The sequence below is a fragment of the Apteryx mantelli genome, chromosome 7 (assembly GCF_036417845.1).
Source record: "Apteryx mantelli isolate bAptMan1 chromosome 7, bAptMan1.hap1, whole genome shotgun sequence".
NCBI classification, from domain to species: Eukaryota; Metazoa; Chordata; class Aves; order Apterygiformes; family Apterygidae; genus Apteryx; species Apteryx mantelli.
This window is the reverse complement of record NC_089984.1, coordinates 7,394,046-7,415,245: the sequence shown is the minus strand read 5'-3', so window position 1 is coordinate 7,415,245 and position 21,200 is coordinate 7,394,046. Positions and strand designations below refer to the sequence as shown.

The 21,200-nt window shown below is 46.4% G+C and overlaps 1 protein-coding gene across 1 annotated transcript; it reads left to right on the top strand.

Moving 5' to 3' along the window:
• The first annotated feature begins 560 nt into the window (after positions 1-560).
• Positions 561-20,229, top strand: LOC106486946 (hexokinase HKDC1). Its single transcript, XM_013945627.2, has 18 exons — positions 561-687; positions 4,005-4,167; positions 6,277-6,425; positions 6,517-6,636; positions 7,478-7,573; positions 8,951-9,050; positions 9,569-9,752; positions 10,114-10,269; positions 10,806-11,039; positions 11,667-11,971; positions 12,286-12,434; positions 12,525-12,644; positions 13,917-14,012; positions 14,102-14,201; positions 15,243-15,426; positions 16,195-16,350; positions 17,140-17,373; positions 18,053-20,229. The coding sequence occupies exons 1-18, from the start codon at positions 625-627 to the stop codon at positions 18,195-18,197; spliced, it is 2,754 nt and encodes a 917-aa protein (XP_013801081.1). The 5' UTR covers positions 561-624; the 3' UTR covers positions 18,198-20,229.
• Positions 20,230-21,200: the final 971 nt, after the last annotated feature.

Genomic DNA, 21,200 nt, shown 5'->3' with positions numbered 1-21,200 from the left:
GTGTCCCTTGCCCCCTTTACACAGCTGAAGCCTTGCTGAAGCAATCTGCGGATAAGGGTGTGCTGTGTGGAGCTACAGTGGGCTTAATTCATGCAGAAGAGCTTGTCTTGCAAGTGGGAACGCTGAGTTAGAGAGAAGAAACCTCCTAAAATCCCCCCTAACTTTCCGGGTTCCCGGCAGCACCGCTGTGCGCTCAGGCTGGTGCGAGGCTGTCGGTGGCTGGGGAAGCCGAGCGGGGTGAAGCCGGGCAGGCTGCGTAGCAACTGCACTGCGAAGTGGGAACAATTCCCAAGTGGGGCAGGAACAAAATCGATTTTTCTCCCCTTCAGCTTGGCAGCTGTCCAGGCGCCTGCTATGGCACGATGAAGTGTGTAGCTGGGGAGGGAGGGACTTGGGGTTGGTGTGGGGGGAGATGCAAAGAGACCGAAGTTTAATCATTGAACCAATCACAGTGGATGGATTTATTTCTGGACTCAATTTCCCAGGAACTCTACCCATCTCACCCTGGAGGAAATGCCTTGGCTGATGTTTCTCTAGCTCCGGCTTTGTGAGTTAAGGACCTGTTGCTTTGGAGTTACTCACAACAACTCTGTCACAAGTGACACATCCATCAGCTCTGAGAAAATGTTTGCTGTCCACTTGCTAGCTTTCTATTTTACAAAACTAAAAGAAGATCAAATAAAAAAGGTATGTAAGATGCAGCATTAGCAGAGATTCCTGTTTTGACCAGAACTGTATTACTGGGAGGGTGCTTTGGGGTTTGCAGTACATAGTACAGACTAGATAATGGCTTTATCTACTTAAGCCCTAAAGATGAATAGGGGGTAAGAAGTGTTTGGACTCCTAACCATCCGATGACTATGTGAAAATAGGTCTGGCTGGTGTTTTTTCCTGTACAGTTATAAGCTCTCCTCCAGTAATCGAGTAAATGATCTCCTGTAAGGAAAACCAGTGCTAAAACTTTGTAAGACAAGTATAGCATAGTCCAGAGGGCAGCAAGGAACTGCTTGCTAAATTGCTTTAAGAGCATACTGTGAAGGATGGGATTTTTAAAGCTGAGTAGGAATTTGATTCACTTGCGTTGTAGGTAGGGGTAGGAAAAACTCCTGGGCTCTTTGGGTGAGGTCTTTTGGGACTCAACGCAGTTCCTACTAATGTTAGTGTGGGAGAAGTATCTTTGTCTCCTGTCTAGTTGTTCAACCTGGCTGAAGGCTATTTATAGATGTGAGCTTTAATTAAAGATGGAAAAATCCAAGATGGTCCAGATCTTAAGCTGTCAGTGTTAGGAGTGAGCTGCCTAATGGTTACTCTCCCTTGGGCACAGACCAGAGCATGCAGTCTGCTTCTGTGGCTGTGCTGCAATGGGCTGCTGTCTCTCCATGGCAAAACCCCACAGGGCTTGTGTGCTCACGGGGTGGGGAAGCCCTCTGGTTTCTAGCCGTGTCCTCTGGGGGTCCTCTGTTCTCCTGGCCTCTCCATCAAGTGCTTCGTGGGGGCTGTCTCTACCCAGCTCTGTCTTTGTATTTTCCAGCCGGCTGGGAGCAGGGCCGTCTGCAGACATGTAGCCGCGCGGGAGATCCAAGGTCCCCACAGGTAGTGCTGCCTCCACCGCTGCGCTCATCAGATAGGCGAGCGACACCAGGTTTTCCTTCCTGTGCCCTTGCTCAGAAGTGGAGTGCCTTGTTCTTAGGGGGCTGCTTCCACTAATTCTGGTGTTGCAGGCGCTGGCCGTTCCTGCGGTTACAGTCAAGTGGTGTGGTAGTGGGACCTTGCTGTGGTTGTAAGTCAGGCTAGAGGCTTGGCGAGCTTTCCCGGGCTCTGCCTTATCTAGTACTTGGGAGAGGACTGGTCTGTCTATGGCTGTAGGTAAACAGGGTGGAGAAGGCAATTTATATGGGAAGCAGATAGCTAGCTTGTGATCTCTGCAAACAGGAATGTAGCCGTTTTATTACTGTTTTTTTGCAAGGTACTTTTCTCTCAAAGTTATTTGGAAAAGAAGAGTCTGTGTGTGCTGTCTCTCCGGTTGTATTCTGGTGCTTGGGCTGAGATAGTGGGTTCTACGCAGTGGCAGGGCTCAAAAAAGCATGGGATGAAATCAAGTATTTGTGCAAACCAGGGCTACGAAGAAGGGCCTGAAAAATGGCCTTTTAAAAGCATAGCTGTATCCTAAGACAGCTGCCTTTTGTATTTTAAAACTTTCTCCGGTGTGTGTGCGCTTATTATTAGATAAGCGCTTCAGTTATTGTCAGGGTCCCAGCTCTCTCAGGTGGGTCAGTTCTGCCCATCAGTTTTAAATGGGACTGTGAATAGGTAATTATTTTGTAGAACTGTGTCTTGTTAATATAGGTGGCTGGTTGATTACAGAAGAGGCCAATTGATCCGTGACTGGCCTTCTCCTCTGTTTAAACAATGCTGCCTCTTACATCCAGCCATGTTGCCAGTGGGACTTGTTTCATGTATGTTCTCCCATTCCTTTAGACCTCCCTGTGTGAACAGGACTGATGAAACACTCTGAACAGATAAAGCAGCATCAAAACTAGCCCAGGGTACAAGAGCTCCTCAGTGTCTGTACTAGGGAGGTGTAGGAAGCTGTCCCACCTCTCCTGCCTGATGGCTCTGGCCCTGAGCCTTGTGTTGTGGGGAGTAAGATGTTCACACAGATCACCTTCCAGGAGATGTCCCGCTATTTGGAGCATGGAAATATTATGCCTGCATCATGTTTATTCATGCAGCACCAGAGTCTGGCAGAAACTGCAGGGCTCCCCAGTGGACATGAAGAGCGTTTGGATGCCGACAGATTCTTCTTTTGCTGCATTAATCCTTTGTCATATTTAGCTATGTAGTTCCCAGGCCACCTTACTTATAGCCGTGTATCCAGCCCTGCAGGTAAATGTCAGTCTGAGGAGTTGTGCGGTCTTGAAGAGGAAAATCTCAAGCTTTGCCCAGGTGAAGCTGTATAGAAACACTGCCTGGTTTATGTACTGGTTTATCTGAATGAGTGCTTCCTTCTCCACAGATACTTTTGATCCCCTTTGAATTCGACTGGCATTCACTTTGACTGCATACTGCGTGTTATAGACCCTTCAGAAAGGATACTGGTTGCACCCAAAAATGTTTTCTAGGTCTAGTCCTAAAATCGCAGCAAACAGAGGGCAGATGTGGGGTAGGAAATGGGCTTTAAGCTCAGCCTGGCATGCCAGCGAGGTTAATTGTCTGTGGAGCGGTAGCTGATTAGATGTTTTCAGATTGTGGTTGACACGCTTAGGCACTGGCAGCGTTTTCTGGACCTAATTCAGCATGGTCACATTCTCACCAGTTCAAGATACTTTACAGCTCTAGTTTATTATATGTGTAGGAGAAAAGATGGTTTAAAAACAGTCCATTAGGGTCTATAGCAAGACTCGGAGGCTTACGTAGGGTGGCAAGTTATTGATCCATCGGAAAAGGTGGCTAACATCTTGACAGTGTTTCACCAGGGTTGAGTTAAACACTTTCAAAACCAAGTTTTTGTAAGAGCTCGTGCTCTGATGATGTCCTGGAGCTTGCTTCCACTCGTGTTCGTGGGAGTTTAGCTACTGAGGTCAAAAATGAAATGAGCTTGTAGAATCGGAGAGGTGGGTTTGCATAGGTGGTAGCTCACCTTTAGCCTGTCACACGTGTGGAACAAATCCTTTGCAGCTCCGTCGGGTCTGTTTAGCCTTGTGTTTGTCAGGCAGGTGGGAGTGAGCAAAGCGATTCTTGTCTGGCACCGTGCAGCAGTGCTGCTGGAATTAGAGTCAGAGATATTTTTGGGGCTTTCATGCTAAACTGCACCCCTTATGGTTAGAAAACTAGTGAAAGTGGCTAGGACAATCCTGCCGCTTTCCCTGCTGGCCGAGATAAAGGAAGCCTCCCCGGTACACGTGGGAGAGTCCTTCCACGGCATGAGAGCGGTGCTGAGCCCAGCCGGCTGCTGAGCACCGAGGCGCCTGCGTGCCTCCCGGTACCGCCTTGCCTCGTTCCAGGTTGACAGGTACCTGTATCACATGCGCCTCTCCGACGATGTCCTGCTGGACGTGATGGCTCGCTTCCAGGCCGAGATGGTGAAGGGCCTGGGGAGAGACACGAACCCTACAGCAGCAGTGAAAATGCTGCCGTCGTTTGTGCGCTCGCTGCCCGACGGCTCAGGTGAGTCGCCCCTGCTTTCTGCCGTGGATGCCCTTATATGAGTAAAGGGCCTAGTTAACTCTCCGAAAACAGCCCCCTCGGTCTCTGCAAACGTGGCCTTGCCACCGGAGCTGCGGTCGGACACGGCAAGGGCAGCCTCTACAGCCCAGACCCTGCAGTGCAGCGCGTGGCCGTGCCGAGGCGTGCGGGCATGGGGCCGCTGTGTGGGAGCGCCAGGGCGGGCAGGGTGCTGCGGTGGGTGCAGAGGGCCAGCCCGCTCCCCCAGGCTGAGAGCGGCCGCTGGCAGCAGTGGGGACTGGGCTGTGTCCCCTGGTGGGGCCGGGGCTGCCTCTGGGACCCCCCAGATTGCAAAGCCCTCTCTTGGCTTCTGCCAGCAAGCTCCACGCTGCAGTCTTTCTCCCTCCCCCTAAAAGACAATCCCCTCCTGCCCTTCCTTGCCATCTGCACTGGAAGAAACACAGGATGACGCCATGGGACTTGAGCAGAGCAGGCGAGAGTACTTCTGCGGTGGGGGTCCTCTGAGGGGACATGGGGTGAGGCAGGATCTGCAAGCCCGCCTTGCTTGGAGAGGTGACTGCGTCCAGAGCAACTCTGAGGTCCCAGCTCAGCCAGCTCCTGGCAGCGCACGCTGACAGAAAACGATGGTTTTCCCAAGTTTAACCGGATCTCTGAATCTCTACAGGGCTCTCTCTGCCCTAGGTTGGGACTTGGTGCGTAACAGCTCTTCATGCAGGAAACTTGAGAGAAAGGTTTGATTTGTACCTCCTTTCCACAGGACTTTAGTCCTTCTGAAAGTGATTTCTCCACAATTAAAGGAGAAATAACAGCTTTAATGGCATACAGGGTACACTTGGAGAAAAATCCACTGAAACGTGGGACATAGGAGGAAAAGCTGTACATAAACACCTTGAGAACTGCCTGGCTGGAACTGAGTACTCCCCCTTTCGCTGCTGCTTTCACCAAAGAAAGAAATATTAGTTTAGAAATATTAGAAATATTCGAAAAGAAACACTAGCCTTGTTGTCGCTGTGGCTGTCGCAGGCTGCGAGGCCTAGCATGACACGAACCCTGTCCTGAAATTGCAGGGAAGGCCTGAGGACATGAGACTCAGAAAATTGCATATGGTGTCATCACTGTTGCAAAACTTAGCGTATCCCAAAGCCAACACTGGACAACGCTCTTCTGGCCTGCATGGCCTTGCCCCTGTGTCAAGGGGACACTGCACACTCATGTTGGCATATGTCTTATTGACAAACTCCCTATTTTAAGTATCAGATTGATTTTTTTTTTTTTTTTTTTCTATTTTTGCACTCTTGCCATGAGTTACTTATTGGTTACTTTGTTTCCGGACAAAACTTCCAGCAGGTTTGAGCATCTCAGACTTGGCTGGCTTTTCCTGTTTGCAATGGCAATGAACTTCCAGATTTTTCAGTGCCTTCAGTGTTGCTGCCTGAAATAACCTCTATGGAGCATCATCCGTTTTTAATCATTTAAGGATTAATGACCTGACTAATGTCACGGTTTACTGAGTAACCCAGTTTGCCTCCTTGCCTTTGTGATATGCAGCCATAGTGTTACAGGTAGAATTTCCTGCTTTCCTTTCAGGGTCACATTTGATTTTTTTTTTTTTTTTTTTTTTTTTAAGGTCAGGTGTTTGTACTGTGGGACAAAGATTGCGCAAGGCTAGGTGCTTGCCACCAAACGGCCTTTGGGGAAGGGCTGCTTCGTGTGCCTGGGATGGGGAGATAATTGCTTTACTGAAGCAGTGAGCCCAAACTGTCCTCCTGTGCTGAGGTCCTGCTAGGGAAGGACATGTTTGAGCTGAGAGTGCCGCTGGCTGAGAAACAGTTTGATGTTTTCACAGGAGCGCTTAGGGGAATGTGGAGATAACTGTGCTGGTTGACATTGGGGTGGACAAAATAGTCTTGCTGCCCCTGAAAGTTGGCTTCTGCAGTAGGGCCGTGTCTAACAGGGGGCTGCAGCCCATGTCCTTTACTGGGTGTAGGTAATGCTCTCAAACTCCCATTTCCCTGAGCTGTGGCCCTCTGCGTGGTGTCTGGGCTGTGCCTCTTGGCTGTTGCCGCTGATGGTTGTCTGCTTGCGTTGCAGAGAAGGGCGACTTCCTCGCCGTTGACCTGGGTGGCTCCCAGTTTCGTGCCCTTCAGGTGAAGGTGTCTGATGTCGGGAAGCAGAGCACCCAGCTAGAGAGCAAATTTTACCCCACACCCAAGGAAGTCTTCCAGGGGAACAGAGCCGAGGTAGGGCCTGCGGAGCTGCTCTGCGGCCGTGCCGCGCTCGGGCACGTGCCTGCTGGGCATAGCCTGACCCATCCTCTCCCTCCTCCTGCAGCTCTTCGGTTATGTCGCTGACTGCCTGCTAGACTTCATGGAGTCCAAAAACCTGAAGCATAAGAAGTTACCTCTTGGCTTTACATTTTCTTTTCCATGCCGACAGACCAAACTGGAAGAGGTAAGATGCAAAAAGAGGAAAAAAAAAAAAAATTACTGCAGGCAAGTCTTGCTCCTTACAGAGCCTGGAGAAGCTATTGCGTGGGAGTGGTAGCTCGTGGCCTTGCATGTGGGATAACCTTTGCACAGCTCTCTGAAGAAGGCATGGGCCAGCCATCGCTGTTTCACTAGACTTGACTGCCATTCAAGGATTCATTTGCTATCTCAAGGCAACAGGATCTTTAAGCTAAAGCTGTTCTTTTACTTATCAGTACCTGTCTCCGTGGTAATCACATGTCCTTGTATGAAGGCTATTAGACTTTAAAACACATACTTTTGTGTTCTAAACTGTGTGTGGGTGGGTTTTTTTTTTTTTTTTTTTATTTTTAATTCTTCTTATTCAGTATCTTTACAGTTCCTTCTAAACAGGAGAGACCTGTAGCTGAGCTGTTTGGAAGGCTGCATGGGGGAGGTGAAAGGCTAATTGCAAATATCTTGTGGTTTCTTATTCTTTCGTCCCTTTTATTTGTAGGGAATCTGTGCTTTAGGCCCCAGTCCTAAAATGCTGTGTTCTTAATGTTGTTAATTTGTGATGAGCGTTGGTAAAAGCATTCATGCTTTAAATGAAGCACAGGGAGATGTGTTTGCAGGGTTGGGGCCTTATTGTTTTATCTCTTTTGTTGTGCCTGGCTGACAGCCACTGTGAGTGAGGTGAGATGCTCTGCCGTGACTTGTTTCGGCCCATGTTTTCACAAGCGGGGAGAGATAATGGGCTTCTTCCCAGACTTTGGTCTTGGCTGTCTTTGTGGCATGTTTGTACGCCAGGGTTTGGAGCTTTTTGGTCACTGACTGTTGCTTTGCAGGGGGTGCTCCTTAACTGGACAAAACACTTTAAGGTCCGAGGCGTTCAGGGCACGGATGTGGTCAGCTCTCTGCGCAAGGCCCTCAAGAAGCATAAGGCAAGTTTTGTTCCTGCAGCAGCCAAACCGATTAGGCCCCAGATCATCCTGGGAGATCCGCACTTGGTGCATGGGATGTCTGGGAGTTGTCAGACATCCTTCAGGGACATCCAGTAACAAGTGCCCAACACGGCTGTGCAACGAGTAGATATGGCTAAGGCCTCCGAGGGCTGCTCTGGCCCTTCCTTTCCCAGGGGTTACTGCCCTGCGGCTGTGGAAGGGGACACGCAGCTCCAACGCAGCTGCCCCAGCTCACAGTCTGACAGCGATGGCAAATGCACTCTGGTAAACTGGGCGGGAAGTGGTGGGAGACCAGTACAGCCCCACTGTCATCTCGAGCTAAAGGGAATGCGCTGTCAACCTGCACGGTGAGATACGGATACATGCTCTTTTGTAGCTTGGGCTGTGGTTTGGAGAGCTGGGAGGGAGGGAGGTATCACCTTAAATTAGCACACCTAACTCTGCCGGGGCTTGTCCACTTCAGTCTGTGGGATGGAGTGCTGGTAATTTTAAATTTAAATTAAAAAAATTAAAATCAGCAATAGACATGATTAAATCTGCCCTTTAACTAGTGTATTCCTTTGAATAACATTGTTTCAATGTTTTGGAAAGTATTTTCATATTCTGTACTACTGGTAACGTCATCTAAGAAGCACAAAACATCATTCCATGTCTTGTCATCGTTGTAGTAAGGAGGAAATTCTGCTATTTTCTCATGTGGTAAAAATCCAGCCTTGATTTTTGCTTCACTTCTTTCTCTGCATCAGTCTTGCAGCAGTTAGCAGGATCAAGGAGCTGAGACTTCCTGGGTGAAGTCCAGCCCCCTGCTAGTGGGGACGCTCATGTTGCAAGGATCCCTGTATAACTTTGTGCTTTATCTCAGTTTGAAAGGAAAACTGCGTAGCTCTGGAAAGAGTTTTTACTTGGGTGTGATGTTGATGTACTTCCTTGTATTGAATAGTTACACTCATATATGCATTTCCTGTCAATTTGATGGGATCTGGTCATGGCATAGGACATTAGCATGAGCAAGATACCAGAATGCAGCCCATAAGGACACACACACTGGTGCCAGCACATCACAAAATTCAAACAAATAAGGCATTGCTTTCCTGGAAAAGAAGGATGGATTGGGGAAAAACAAATCCCACCACCAAAGATCCTGCCTGCCAAGCACTTGAGAATTCAGAGATGTTCATTACTTTACAGCATTGTGGGGATAGTGTTATAAAAGCAAGTAGTGTGCACATTTGGTTCAGGCAAGCTCTGAGTTAGCCTTCAAAGCACTACCCAGGAGTAGGTCTGCATGTTGTTGCTTCTACAGCCAGGATACTTTCTCAGCATCTTTTTATTAACTTCTCATCTTTATGCTATCAGGGCATAGACGTAGATGTCTTGGCACTGGTCAATGACACCGTGGGAACCATGATGACTTGTGGATATGATGACCAGCGCTGTGAAGTTGGGCTTATAATCGGTAATCTCTTCTGTTCACTAAATATTTTCTTTCTTTACCTTTTCCCCCTTCATTTGCTTAATCTTAACAATTCTGAAGTATAAGGAGTGTCCCAGCAGAGGACAGGCCAGAGAGAAAATGGAAAAAACAGTGGTCAGATTTGCAAGCCAGGCTGCCTTGTGTAAGGCAGCTGTTCCTATGCCAATCACATTGCCGTCAAGTGTTAAGGTATACTTCTTGTTTTGTCTGGATCCAGTTCTGAGCAGCACAAACTTTTCTGCTGACAGTTTAGAAAATTAGTGAGAGAAAGCTGAATTCCTCTTGCCTCTGGCAGTAAAGATCAGCTACTCTTTCCATAACTTCTCTGCTTCACAGCACTGTGATGCCTTTTTCTAAGCCCCACAGAGGTACATTTGAAACAGAAAAACTGTTTTTAAATGAGTTGAGCCTTAGATCAACTTCTGGTACTTTCACTCAATGTAAAATAATTATTTAAAATTAAACGTGTAATTTTTCCACACTGGCTGCGACATGTGCAGGGACAGGCACCAACGCCTGCTACATGGAGGAGATGAGGCACATCGACCTGGTGGAAGGCGACGAGGGGAGGATGTGCATTAACACGGAGTGGGGGGCCTTCGGGGACGACGGTGCTTTGGATGACCTCCGCACAGAGTTTGATCGAGAGCTTGACCTGGGATCTCTCAATCCTGGAAAACAACTGTAAGTGACTTCCACTGCTCATTTGACTTGGCAGTCTAAGGACTTTGCGTGTGTTTCCAGAGTGTGCCAGGAGCCCCCTTGGAACGGCAGTGGGGTTGAATGAACCTGAGCTGACTTGATCCTTGTGTGGCCAGTCTGGACCTTTTTAATCACTTATCTGGGGGCCTGTGGTTGGGTCCCAGCACCTCAGGAAGGCATAACGCCTGCAGCTTAGCTCCCAAGCACCTTTTGTAGATGCTTAAATTATGTTTGATCTGTGTAAGAACAGAAGATGCTCGTACTTGACCATGTCACAGCTCTGGCAAGCAGTGAAATGAGAGACTAGGTGAGCACTTGTAATCCTACCTGCACTTCATTCCAGGTTTGAGAAGATGATTAGCAGCCTGCACCTGGGCGAACTTGTAAGACTCATTCTTCTAAAAATGACGAAGGAAGGTCTGCTCTTCAATGGGAAAGTGTCAACGGCCCTGTGTACTAAGGGCAAGATCGAAATGAGGCACATGGCTGCAATGGAAGAGTAAGAGCTGTAGCATGCCCTTGGAGAGTGGCTGTTAGTCTTTCATGAGCAGCAATGCTAACAACAATTTCATTATAATCTGGGGGTACTTGGAATTGATCCTAGACTGGTCAACTTGATTTTGCTTTTACCTAGCAGACAAGTGATCCTTTCTTAAGTAAGAATTGGTGGAAGATGAAATTTTAATGAAGTACCACAGTAGCAAATGTATTATTAACCATCACAGACATAAGTTGTTTAAACAATCTTTTTTGAGACCTGAGCACACAGGAGGCTTTCTGCAGTTTTCAGCTTCTGGGATGTGGGAATACTTGGCTTGTTTTGAGAGTGTAGAGGTGTAGTGCAGACTCTGGGTCATCTCGTGGATGGAAAACTGACAGATTCTGGTGTTTTCCAGAGCAATCCCAATGTACACTGGTGCTTCAGGGACAATTTCTGTGTTTTCATTGTACTGAGGAAAGCTGTGCATCTTTTAGTGATTTGTGTGTGGCCTAATATCCTTGCATTAAATGAGTCATCCCTCTGTTCTGGGGCAGATATAAGGAAGGTTTGAGCAACACGAAAGAGATACTTACAGAGCTGAACCTCTTTCCCTCTGAAGAGGACTGCATTGCCGTTCAGCATGTCTGCACCATCGTTTCCTTCCGCTCGGCCAACCTCTGCGCTGCAGCCTTAGCAGCCATACTGACACGACTGAGAGAGAATAAAAAAGTGTTAAGGCTGCGAACCACTGTTGGGATTGATGGGACCCTCTATAAAGCCCACCCCCAGTAAGTAACCAAAGAGCATGTGGTAGTTATTGGCCATGTGTAGTTTTTGTTAAGAGTCCCCACCTGCACGTATGTGCGGCTTTTCAGGAGAACTGCTTGTCTTGCGCAGGGCAGGGGTGAGATCTGGCTGCACTGTGGAGGCTAAGACTGGCTTGGTTATCACCAAGCTGGCTCAGGAGCTTTAGAGCTGGTGGGGGTACACTGGTGTTTAGCAGAGAGCAAGTGACTCCTTGGGTGACTGCCTCCGGGGCACTTGCGGTTCACTTATTTCTTGGATTTTTGAATTTATACTCAAATTTCTCCCAAATTTGGATGGAGGCCAAGTGTCTGCTCAGATTCTGGCTTTCTTTAGCCTACTCCTGCTTGGCTTTCCTCCAGTGTCCTCTTCCTTGGCATTCACACTTGTCTGGAGTGTTTTCTCATTCCTGCTAAGAGTACAGCTTCTGCAGAATAGTCAGAAATTGGGAGCATTGTACTCATCTCCCAGACTAGTTTCTGATATTGCGCTGCTCTGCTGTGCTTCGTCACTTAGGATTTTAGATGTGTGCATGTACTGGAAGCACGTGTGTGAAGCAAGCCACGTGTGAAATGCCTGCGAGGGTCTAAAGCAGCTCTTTGTTCCCCTAGGTACGCTAGACGTCTGCACAAGGTGGTGAGAAGGCTGGTCCCAAACTGCGACGTTCGGTTCCTCCTGTCTACGAACGGCAGCGCGAGGGGGGCCGCCATGGTCACAGCGGTGGCACGCAGGCTGGCCGCGCAGCGTAAGGAGATCGACGCCGTTCTTGAACCGTTTCTGCTCTCCCCGGAGACCCTCCGAGAAGTGAAGAACAAAATGAGAACGGAGCTGGAATACGGGCTAAAGAGAGAGACGCAAGGCAGTGCCACAGTGAAGATGTTGCCCACGTATGTCTGCGGGACCCCGGATGGAACAGGTAAAGTCTTTTTAAGGTCACCTGGAGGTGGTGCAGGGAAGTTGCTTGTCTGTTTTCTGGGGGGGAATATGACAATTTGGAGAATTCTGGAAAATGCCAGGATGGTGTCTGCTGGCACACTGTTGCTTTGTGTGGTGTTATCTGGCTGGCCCTCAGCCACTTGCCTAGCAGACTGATGGGCTAAATGTCACAAGGAACAGGGTTTTGTCACGGGCTCAGATAAAGTTTTTTGGGGATTTGTGGCAGAGTATGGCATTCTGAATTGCAGACATGTTACGAGAAGCACCAAAATGAAATACCTTCTTCTCTTACAGAGAAAGGAAAGTTCCTTGCCCTTGATCTTGGTGGGACAAATTTCAGGGTTCTGCTGGTCAAAATTAGAAGCGGGAGAAGGAAATCGGTGCGAATGTATAACAAAATCTTTGCCATTCCTTTGGAGATCATGCAAGGGACAGGGGAAGAGGTAACTTCTAATGAGTGTTTAACTGGTTCAGCCAGGGCCCCTGGCATGGGAGTACCTGCAAGATTTACACGTTCTTTTCTGTCCCTCTAGCTCTTTGACCACATTGTGCATTGCATAGCAGACTTTTTGGAGTATATGGGGATTAAAGGTGCCCGGCTGCCTCTGGGCTTCACCTTCTCCTTCCCCTGCAAGCAAGCCAGCATTGACAAGGTAAGGACCAAAACAGAGAGGGGGTCGTCTTGGCAGCTCTGCATCTGCATGGCGAATGACATTATTTTGGGTGATGGTGACTTGTTGCTTTGGAGTTGGCAGGCAGAAGCCCCCCCCCCCCCAATGTTTTCCTCCAAGCAGGACTTTTCAAGGTCTGGTGGGGGGGGGAGGGGGGAATCTGAATTGGTCTTTGGAGAGAATTTCACCTGACTGATGGAGTTTAATTACTCTGCTGTGCAAATTGGTTGCTTAGGAAGAAAGGTATCATTTTATATGTGTATGGGAGGCAGAACTTTCACCTATTGTTCCTGGTGAGAAATGGGTATTTGCTTTTATTCTGTAAAGAATAAGCCCTTATGATGTCTAAGTGACTGCACGTTTTTAATGGCCCGGGAATCTCTTGTGCTCCTTCTCTCTGTAATGCCAAGAGAGAACAGTCCCCTCCTTGTACTTTTTCAGCTACAGTCCCAGCGTGCTGTGCTGCAGAGCCCTGACTGTACGGCTTTCCCACTACATTAGTTTCTTTTTGTTGAGTGTCAGTGGGCAGAACTGAGCTCGCTTATTCACAGCATGGAAGGGTTGGACCTCTCAGAGTTTGATTTGTTAATTGGACATATGTAGCTTTTTGAGGGATCTCATCTCTTCATCTGTCCAGAGCTGATGTAAGAAAAGTTTAAAAATGAATTCATGAGGATATTCTTGGTTGGTTGGTTTGTTTGTTTTGCCTTTCTGAAGGGAGTAGGAGGAAAAAGGGGTTCTGCCTAATCTGGTCAAATATATAGGATGCTTGGAGGGATGAGAGACTGCAATCATATTAAATGTTTTTAAGTCCTGGTGGATTTTATGGTAGCTTCCAGACTTGTCTGGTTCAATTTGCAGCAAATGCAATTTTTACTGTTTTTCTCCTGCAAATGGTACTATGGCTGGGTGCGCAGAAGGGAGTGAGATGGGGAAGTTTCCCAAAGGAGGAGAGCGCTTTAGAAGGCATCAGGTAGGCAAGGTCTTGATAAACAGACAAGTAAACCTGGAGTGACTCCTTATCTGTGGTTGTGATACACACACTCGCACGCTCTCTGCACCGGACACTTGTAATAACCTGTTTTTTTGGCCAGAGAAATACATTGTGTGCGTTTGTTTGTTTGTTTTGTTTTTTTGGGGGGGAGTGGGGGGAGGAAAGACAGAAAGAAAGAGAAGGAAAAAAAACCACAGAATGATGTTTGGGGTGCACAGTCATCTCCATCTACATTTGTGGATTTTTTTCTTCTGTTTTAGGGAACACTTGTAGGTTGGACAAAAGGTTTTAAGGCAACGGATTGCGAGGGGGAAGATGTTGTTGATATGCTGAGGGAAGCCATCAAGAGGAGAAATGTGAGTTATTCTTTTCTGCTTTCTGGTGTATTTAATGCATGCTCCCTCTTCCCCCTGGGCCTCTCTATTGAATGTGACTTACATTTTAGGAGTTTGACTTGGACATTGTAGCAGTGGTGAATGACACTGTTGGGACGATGATGACATGTGGGTACGAGGATCCAAACTGTGAGATCGGCCTCATTGCAGGTACAGTGTTATTGAAGCAACCACTGTAAAATGAAAGCCTATGTGCAGGTGCTAGGCTTCATTCCCTATTTCAGAATTCGTAAAATAAATCTCTAACGAGTCTCTCACCTGCAGTATGATGTATGGTGTTACTAGTCACTGAGAGATTTGGCAGGTTTATATGGTATTCAACTGAGAACGTAGTAGCACCTGTACCAGCTCCAATCAAAAGTCCACCAGGTTCATTATCCCGTTTCTGGGGGTTCCTAGCAGCGGGTACCTGGTGAAAGAGTGTGGGAAACAGTAAATACAGCATGAATCTTTCTGTTACGGCAAGTGTACTGATGTTTACTGTGTAGGCAGGTCTTAGGCCTTGGAACAAGAAAATATATTTTTAAAATTTTGAGTGAATTCTTTGTGGGCTTTCCAGATAATTCCCCCGATAGATCCTTCTAAGTCTTCAGGCAGGAATGCATCTAAACGTGGAAGATCTGAAGCCCCAGTCTAAAAATGAACTCTTACGACTGGCTAAGTGCGCCAGCTGTCTCCCCTTGTTCAAAGACCTGGTGGTTGTGTGTGTTGACGTAGCCAGTACGTTGGAGGTGATGAGGCCCCATTCGCCAAATCGCTTCAGCCCCGGCTGCTGCTTGCCTCCCTGCTGGGCGGTGGTCAGGAACGCTGCCTCTCGGCAGGATTAGCTTTTGGGGGCATGCTCTCGTGCAAGGGGAGGGATTTGTGGTGCGTTACAACCAGACCAGCGGCAATGTCTGATCGCTGCTTGCCAACAGCTGCCAAAAGCCATTTCTGACTGATAACAGAGAATTGCTCGTTCTCTGCGCTTGGAATATTCTGTCTAAGACCCTTCTCGCTTGGGAACGTTTCTGTTGTGACACCTTACAGCGCACACAGTGAAGGCTGGCAGTTGCTTCTGTAAGATCTGGGGAGATCTTTGAAATTTGGGTGCTGGAGAAGAGCTGTTGCAAGATGATCACCGCAATCATCTTCCATGTGTTTCAGCTGCTACTTCACTTTTTTGGCTGAAGCCTTGTCATTTCCTCCTAGGAACAGGCAGCAATGTGTGCTACATGGAAGACATGAAAAACATAGAAATAGTGGAAGGGAATGAAGGAAAAATGTGCATTAATACAGAATGGGGAGGATTTGGTGACAACGGCTGCATTGACAACATCAGAACAGAATATGATAAAGAAGTAGATGAAGGTTCACTAAATCCAGGGAAGCAGAGGTAATGAGATGGTTCTGATTTCAGTGAGTCCTTGAGATGCACTGGCTAGTTTTTGTTAATGTGCTTAATGAATGAATAATCAGAAAGGAAAATTTAATATTAATTTCATTTTCTGGACAGTAAGTAATGCAGATATCCAGGCAAAAAACAAAAACATATGTTATTTCTGTTACCACAGCACTGTTTTCACCCCAGGGCACTTGCCAAACTGCAGCTTTGAAGGTTTCCCTGCAAAGCACAGGCCTTGCTGTATTCCTTCCTCTTGCGCTGTTCCACTTGCTCTGGTTCTAGGACCAGTCCTCCTTTTGGAGTATTTTCTTAATGATGCTGATTCCCAGGTAGGGCTTTCTGTTAGCCTGCTTCCCCTTCAAAAGTAAAATACAAATCGTGCAAGAGGATAAACTGAACTGACTGTTCTTGGTTTGGTAAAGACAGCACTGATTGCATATGACTCACCAGAGAATGCACAGGGAGGACAGGGAAGTGTTTCTCTTCATGTGGACTCTGGCTTTGACACTATCTTGGATTTAATATTGCAGTTTTTTTCTAGTTCTGTTATCTTTTGACATAATATGTTATAATTAATGTTTGCACTTGAAGTCATTGCAACAGATCTTTCTGATGGTTGAAAGACTGAGTTCAAAGGATATTGTTCTGCAAGCTTTTACTGCTTTTCAGGTTGTTCGAGTGTGCATCTACTACCGATTATGTTAAATAGAGCTAACTTGCTGTCTCTTTAAAAACATATATTTTTTTCTTTTATAACAGGTATGAAAAAATGACCAGTGGAATGTATCTAGGTGAAATAGTGAGGCAAATTTTGATTGACTTAACCAAACGAGGACTGCTGTTCAGAGGACAGATTTCAGAATCACTCAGGAAAAGAGGCATATTTGAAACAAAATTCCTATCTCAGATTGAGAGGTAAAGTTGTTAATTAGATTTACATGGTTTAAATCCTCAAGCTCTTCCAGAACCTCTAGAAAATATTCTTCCACAGAAGTGTGCAGCCCTCAAGAAGTCTATTATAGTTTCCTTCTTGGTAGTGGGGGAAGAGGGGAGAGAAGACATGACAAAACAAAACAAAAAAAAAACCAAGGAACTGTGGAAGCCCTAGAATTATTCTGTAATTATATGAATTATCATTTCCTTTCCATTTGGCTGTGTTATCTTGGATGTCTTAGTATTAAGCATTTCTGTACTTGAAATCTTTCCTGTAGGACTTAAAATGGTAGATACTTAAAAAAAAAAAAAAAAAAAAAAAAAAAAAAAAAAGCCAGTGATATTTATATCTCTCATGCATATGGGCTTACCTGTGTATCTGTGCATGTTTGCCACAGTCTTCCAGGCTATTTGAAACCCCTTCCAATGTTGGAAAAATTTTAAAGGTAGTATCTCAGCCTTTAGATCAAAAATAACACAACAAGGTGGCTGGTTTGGCACGGCTCCTTCGTGACTTTGGGAGCGAGGTGCCTAACTATCGTTTGTGCCTTCTGGAAACACAGCAAAGAGCACTTCAGGAGCAGGTTTTGGATCCAGGTTCAGACTGGAACTTTATTTTATACTTTGAAACAAATGGAGGGGGTTAGAGCTGGAGCTGTGGTCATGGTCCTTTTGAATGGAGATTCAGTCTCCTCTGTGAGACTGTTGAACTTGAGTGCTTGCGGGAGTCTCCCCTAACGCCCTGCTGCTGCCCGTGTTTCCCTCTGCCAGCGACCGGCTAGCCCTCCTGCAAGTCCGGCAGATCCTGCAGCAGCTCGGCCTGGACAGCACGTGCGAAGACAGCATCATCGTCAAGGAGGTGTGCGGAGCCGTTTCCAGGAGAGCTGCCCAGCTCTGTGGGGCAGGACTGGCGGCTATCGTAGAGAAGAAGAGAGAAAACCGAGGCGTGGAGCACTTGCAAATCACCGTTGGAGTGGACGGGACTCTATACAAGCTCCATCCACAGTGAGTACCTTGGTCCCACCTCCCTTTGCTTTTTTTGCTCAATTATGTTGTGAAAATGTGCTGGGCTTTACCAGACTTCTGCTGAGATGGTCAGAAGTAAGGAGGAATAAACGTCTGACGTGTCCCCCTGCATCCTGTCTTCTCCTTTGCCTATGCAAAGGATTGAAAGCTGCAAAGGAAAGCCCAGTTATCGCTGGGGGGCTCTTGTTCTCTGGGGTATTTAGCAAACCTACTCTTTTAATATTGATTTTTCCAGTGTTTTCAGGGATTTCTGCAGTGTCTGGGGATCCTAGATGAATGCAAACTTTTTCATGTGGAAAGCTTTGCTGCATTTTTGTAGTTGGGTCTGCGTTTTGTGAGCAAGGCCTCGAAGTAGTTGCATTAGCTGTTGAGTTGGGGGAAGAGAGTCCCCTCTGTGGTCTCTAAAGGCAAGGGGCCTCTCTGGCATCATGCTGAGCAAAATTAAAGGTAGAGAAATAGAAATTAAAATCCGATGGAGTACAGAAAGAAAGAAGAAAGAGAAGAAAAAAGAAAAAAAAAAAACAGAAAGGAATGGGATGGAGAACCAAAGGAAGACATTGGCTGAGGTTTTGGTTCCCTGCTAATAGACAAGTACAAATGATCACAAACCAGAAGAGGGCTGCTAAAATGGTCTTCCCCTCTCTCCTTTTCCTTTCAGTTTTTCTAGGGTGCTGCAGGAAACGGTGAAGGAACTGGCACCGCGGTGTGATGTGACTTTCATGCTCTCTGAAGATGGGAGTGGGAAGGGAGCTGCGCTCATTACCGCAGTGGCGAAAAGATTGCGTAATGTTGGAGAAAACTAAAAACAAGAGGTCAAGTCACTTCAGTATTGCCAGGCATGTGCACTAGAGATTTGCTGAGTGGTGATTCAAAATAGTTTTGCCAGACACCAGTACACAGGTACCTGTTCTCAGGAAGCAGCTGGTTTTGGACTAACCAGCTTTTTTGTCCCTTGGTAACTTGGATCAAGTGTTTCTGCTGACGTTCACTGACATTATGTCTTGGGATACTGCAAGCTACTCAGTTCTGTGCTTCCTGTAATTCATCTGTAGTGCACATGAGAGTTAAAAAAACAAAACAAAACAAAAAAAAACTCATTTGTGGTGCAGTAATTTAATTAAGCCATTGTAAGATGACATGTTGGGACTTGTGTGGTTTATCACCCAGTTTCTTAGGATTTGGGGTTTTTTAGTTTTGGCTTGGTCTGGCTCTAGGAATATTGAGATCCTGGTGTTGCACATATCTAGCAGACATGTTCATTCAGTGCTTCACAGATTTCGCGATAAATCTGCAGGTAAGATAAATTAATGGGCTTTGGTCAGTGATGCTTTTTTCCCTTCCCTCTGCTACTTTGGTTACAAGTGTATTGTCATGCGGTATCTCTCTGAGTACAGAAGACACGATTAATAAATGAATGTAACTGAAAAAGGTGAGTCCACAAAGTAGCAGTTTGTGTCAAAATATATTAGTGCATTTGAGTGTGCATAAACATAAACCAATGCTGGATGGATTCTGACTGTGACCGATTCCTCTCATCTGGGGGCGAAAGAGAGGATATAGAGCAACTACAGAGTCTGCTGCTCCTATGCTAGGACTACCTGGAGAGTATCAAATCTGTTCATCTCTGGGTCGCAAAAAAGCTGCGTAGAAATAATCACCTCCATTTCTCAGATTCTCCTCTTTGTTTTCCATTGCTTATCTCATTATCTATTCAAAGATGATAAACTTACTTCTACAAAATGGCAATTAACCTGTGTGCTTGTGTGACCAAAAGTCTCCTGCCTGATTTACCCATTGCAGAATTCATTAAAACAGTAATGATACAGAAAAGTACCTAATTTAGAACCTGCTATTCTCTTGTCAAGTATTTCTGTATCTCCTTTAATCCTCCTTCTTAGGTATTTGCTTTGGGGTGGCAGCAGAAAGTGGGGCCAGCGAATGTGCCTTAAACCTAGACGGGTCAAAAGTAACAATTGTGCAAGGGGAATAAGCAGCTGGGTGTATATAATAATCTGAAATGAGGTGGACAGGTTTAAATTTAGCAATGGCACATTCAAAAATTGAAGATACAGACCTTTCTGTAGTTTTCAAAAGAAACGTGTCAACAGCTCTGTGTCCGTGTTGAAGTCATAGGATGGGTGAAAAGTAGCGAGTAGAAATGACTTTCACTTCTAAAGGGGTTCCTCAAGGTGCTGAGCACCCTGTGCTGAGCAATTAAAAAGAGATGGGTTGTGAACTCGTATTATGTTTAATGTTTTCCTGCAGTTTGTCAAGCAGCTTTATATTTTACATCATCTTTATATTCTGGAATCCGTAGTGCCATGGAAAATGAAGCTTGCTACGTAGTGGAGGCAGAGTTATCTGGAACTGACTTTTCCCTAGCGGTGAGCAGGTTAAGCTGTGTGTGGTCGGGGACTGAAGCACCAAGCTCGGGGCTTGGGGCTCTGAGGAGCCCAGAAATAACCTGGAATAGCTCTTCTGCAGTGGCTGTTTTTCTCCTGGGCACTCTGAGATCTTGTACGAGCAGTGCACTTCTGGGGACCTTTTGGGAAACGGACTGTGCTACTCTGGGCAGCCCCGGAGCAGGGAAGGGTTGGCCATTGCTGGGTTCCACAGGGGGAAGGATACGGCACCATGTTCCTGACTATTTCAATGAGAAAACTGAGGGAATGTTGCAAACTCACAGTCTCCTTTGTATTGGTTTTAAGTGACTGAACTAAAATTCTTCTCTGCCGGTCATATACGGTGATTATTTTTACCTTAAACCAGGGTTTTAAACTGAGAGGCCTTCCATTGAGTGTAACCCAGCTCATGTATGCTGAAAAGTATGTAGTATGTTTATCACATAAAGTTGATAGCAGATGTAAAATAAAATGACATGCTTCCACTTTTACTACTTTGAGCTCTTTTTCTCCCCCCCCCCCCCGCTCTTTTTAGATGTCTTTGCGGTATTTTACTTCTGTGTGTTTTGTAGGTCTTCCTTCCAGTCAATGTTCAGTACTACTTGCGTTTAGCCATGTTGTTTTCTTCTTGGAGGCATGGACATCTTTTTTCAGATGTTCAGACCTTTTTTGGTCATGCATTCGATGTGGCCAGTTGAAAGAGCTTTAAATCAGAGGTGTGACAGAGGTATTACTGGGTGAAGGTACTAAGGTTTGTGTTTTTCAGTAACTCCCAGTAGATGGTTGCAATTATCTGTGAGGAAAGGATGATCTTAAATACTGGTTTTGCCTGCTAGAGAAACACTTTGGCTATAGATTTGGACAGTGCTGAAGCCTGACCTGTAATCCAGGGAAAATGTACTTGCAGCTCATTGGTGACGTACTCTTTGTCACTCTGACAAAGTTCAAAAGTAAATATAGGATCATGTGTAAATCCTTCAGAAATCCTGATTACCATAATCTCCCTTCCTGGGAAGTGGATATTATATAGGATTAGCAGGTTAGTGTAAAGAAGTTTGGGGCCAAAATGTAGGTAATGCCAAAATAAAACTATTGTTATGGTTTGTTTCTTTGCATTTGGTGAAACATGCTGGCTTTTGCTTGGGGGTCTCAAACATGAGGTTAGCATAGTAGTGCATGGAGAGGGAGAGCAGGCAGGGAGCATGAGAGGCTCGAGAGCGCTGTCTAAGCTCATGGTTTCTCTAGGAAGGGACTTTGCTGCCTGGGAATGTCCTTGGGGACCCATCCCTGGCTCTTCCCAGGCTGTCAAGCGGGTGGGCTGCCTTTATCTGTTCCCTTACGTGAGTACGGATGGCCCGCGTGCGCTGTGTGCGGGGACGTGTTGGAGGTCGGCTTCGTCCGGCA

What these genes read in the sequence shown, in the direction of transcription:
- LOC106486946 (XM_013945627.2), top strand. Translation starts at nt 625, where the DNA reads ATGTTTGCTGTCCACTTGCTAGCTTTCTATTTTACAAAACTAAAAGAA. An exon ending in TGAAGTTGGGCTTATAATCG is followed by an intron (nt 9,051 to 9,568) that starts GTAATCTCTTCT and finishes CGACATGTGCAG; the next exon opens with GGACAGGCACCAACGCCTGC. An exon ending in CTCAATCCTGGAAAACAACT is followed by an intron (nt 9,753 to 10,113) that starts GTAAGTGACTTC and finishes ACTTCATTCCAG; the next exon opens with GTTTGAGAAGATGATTAGCA.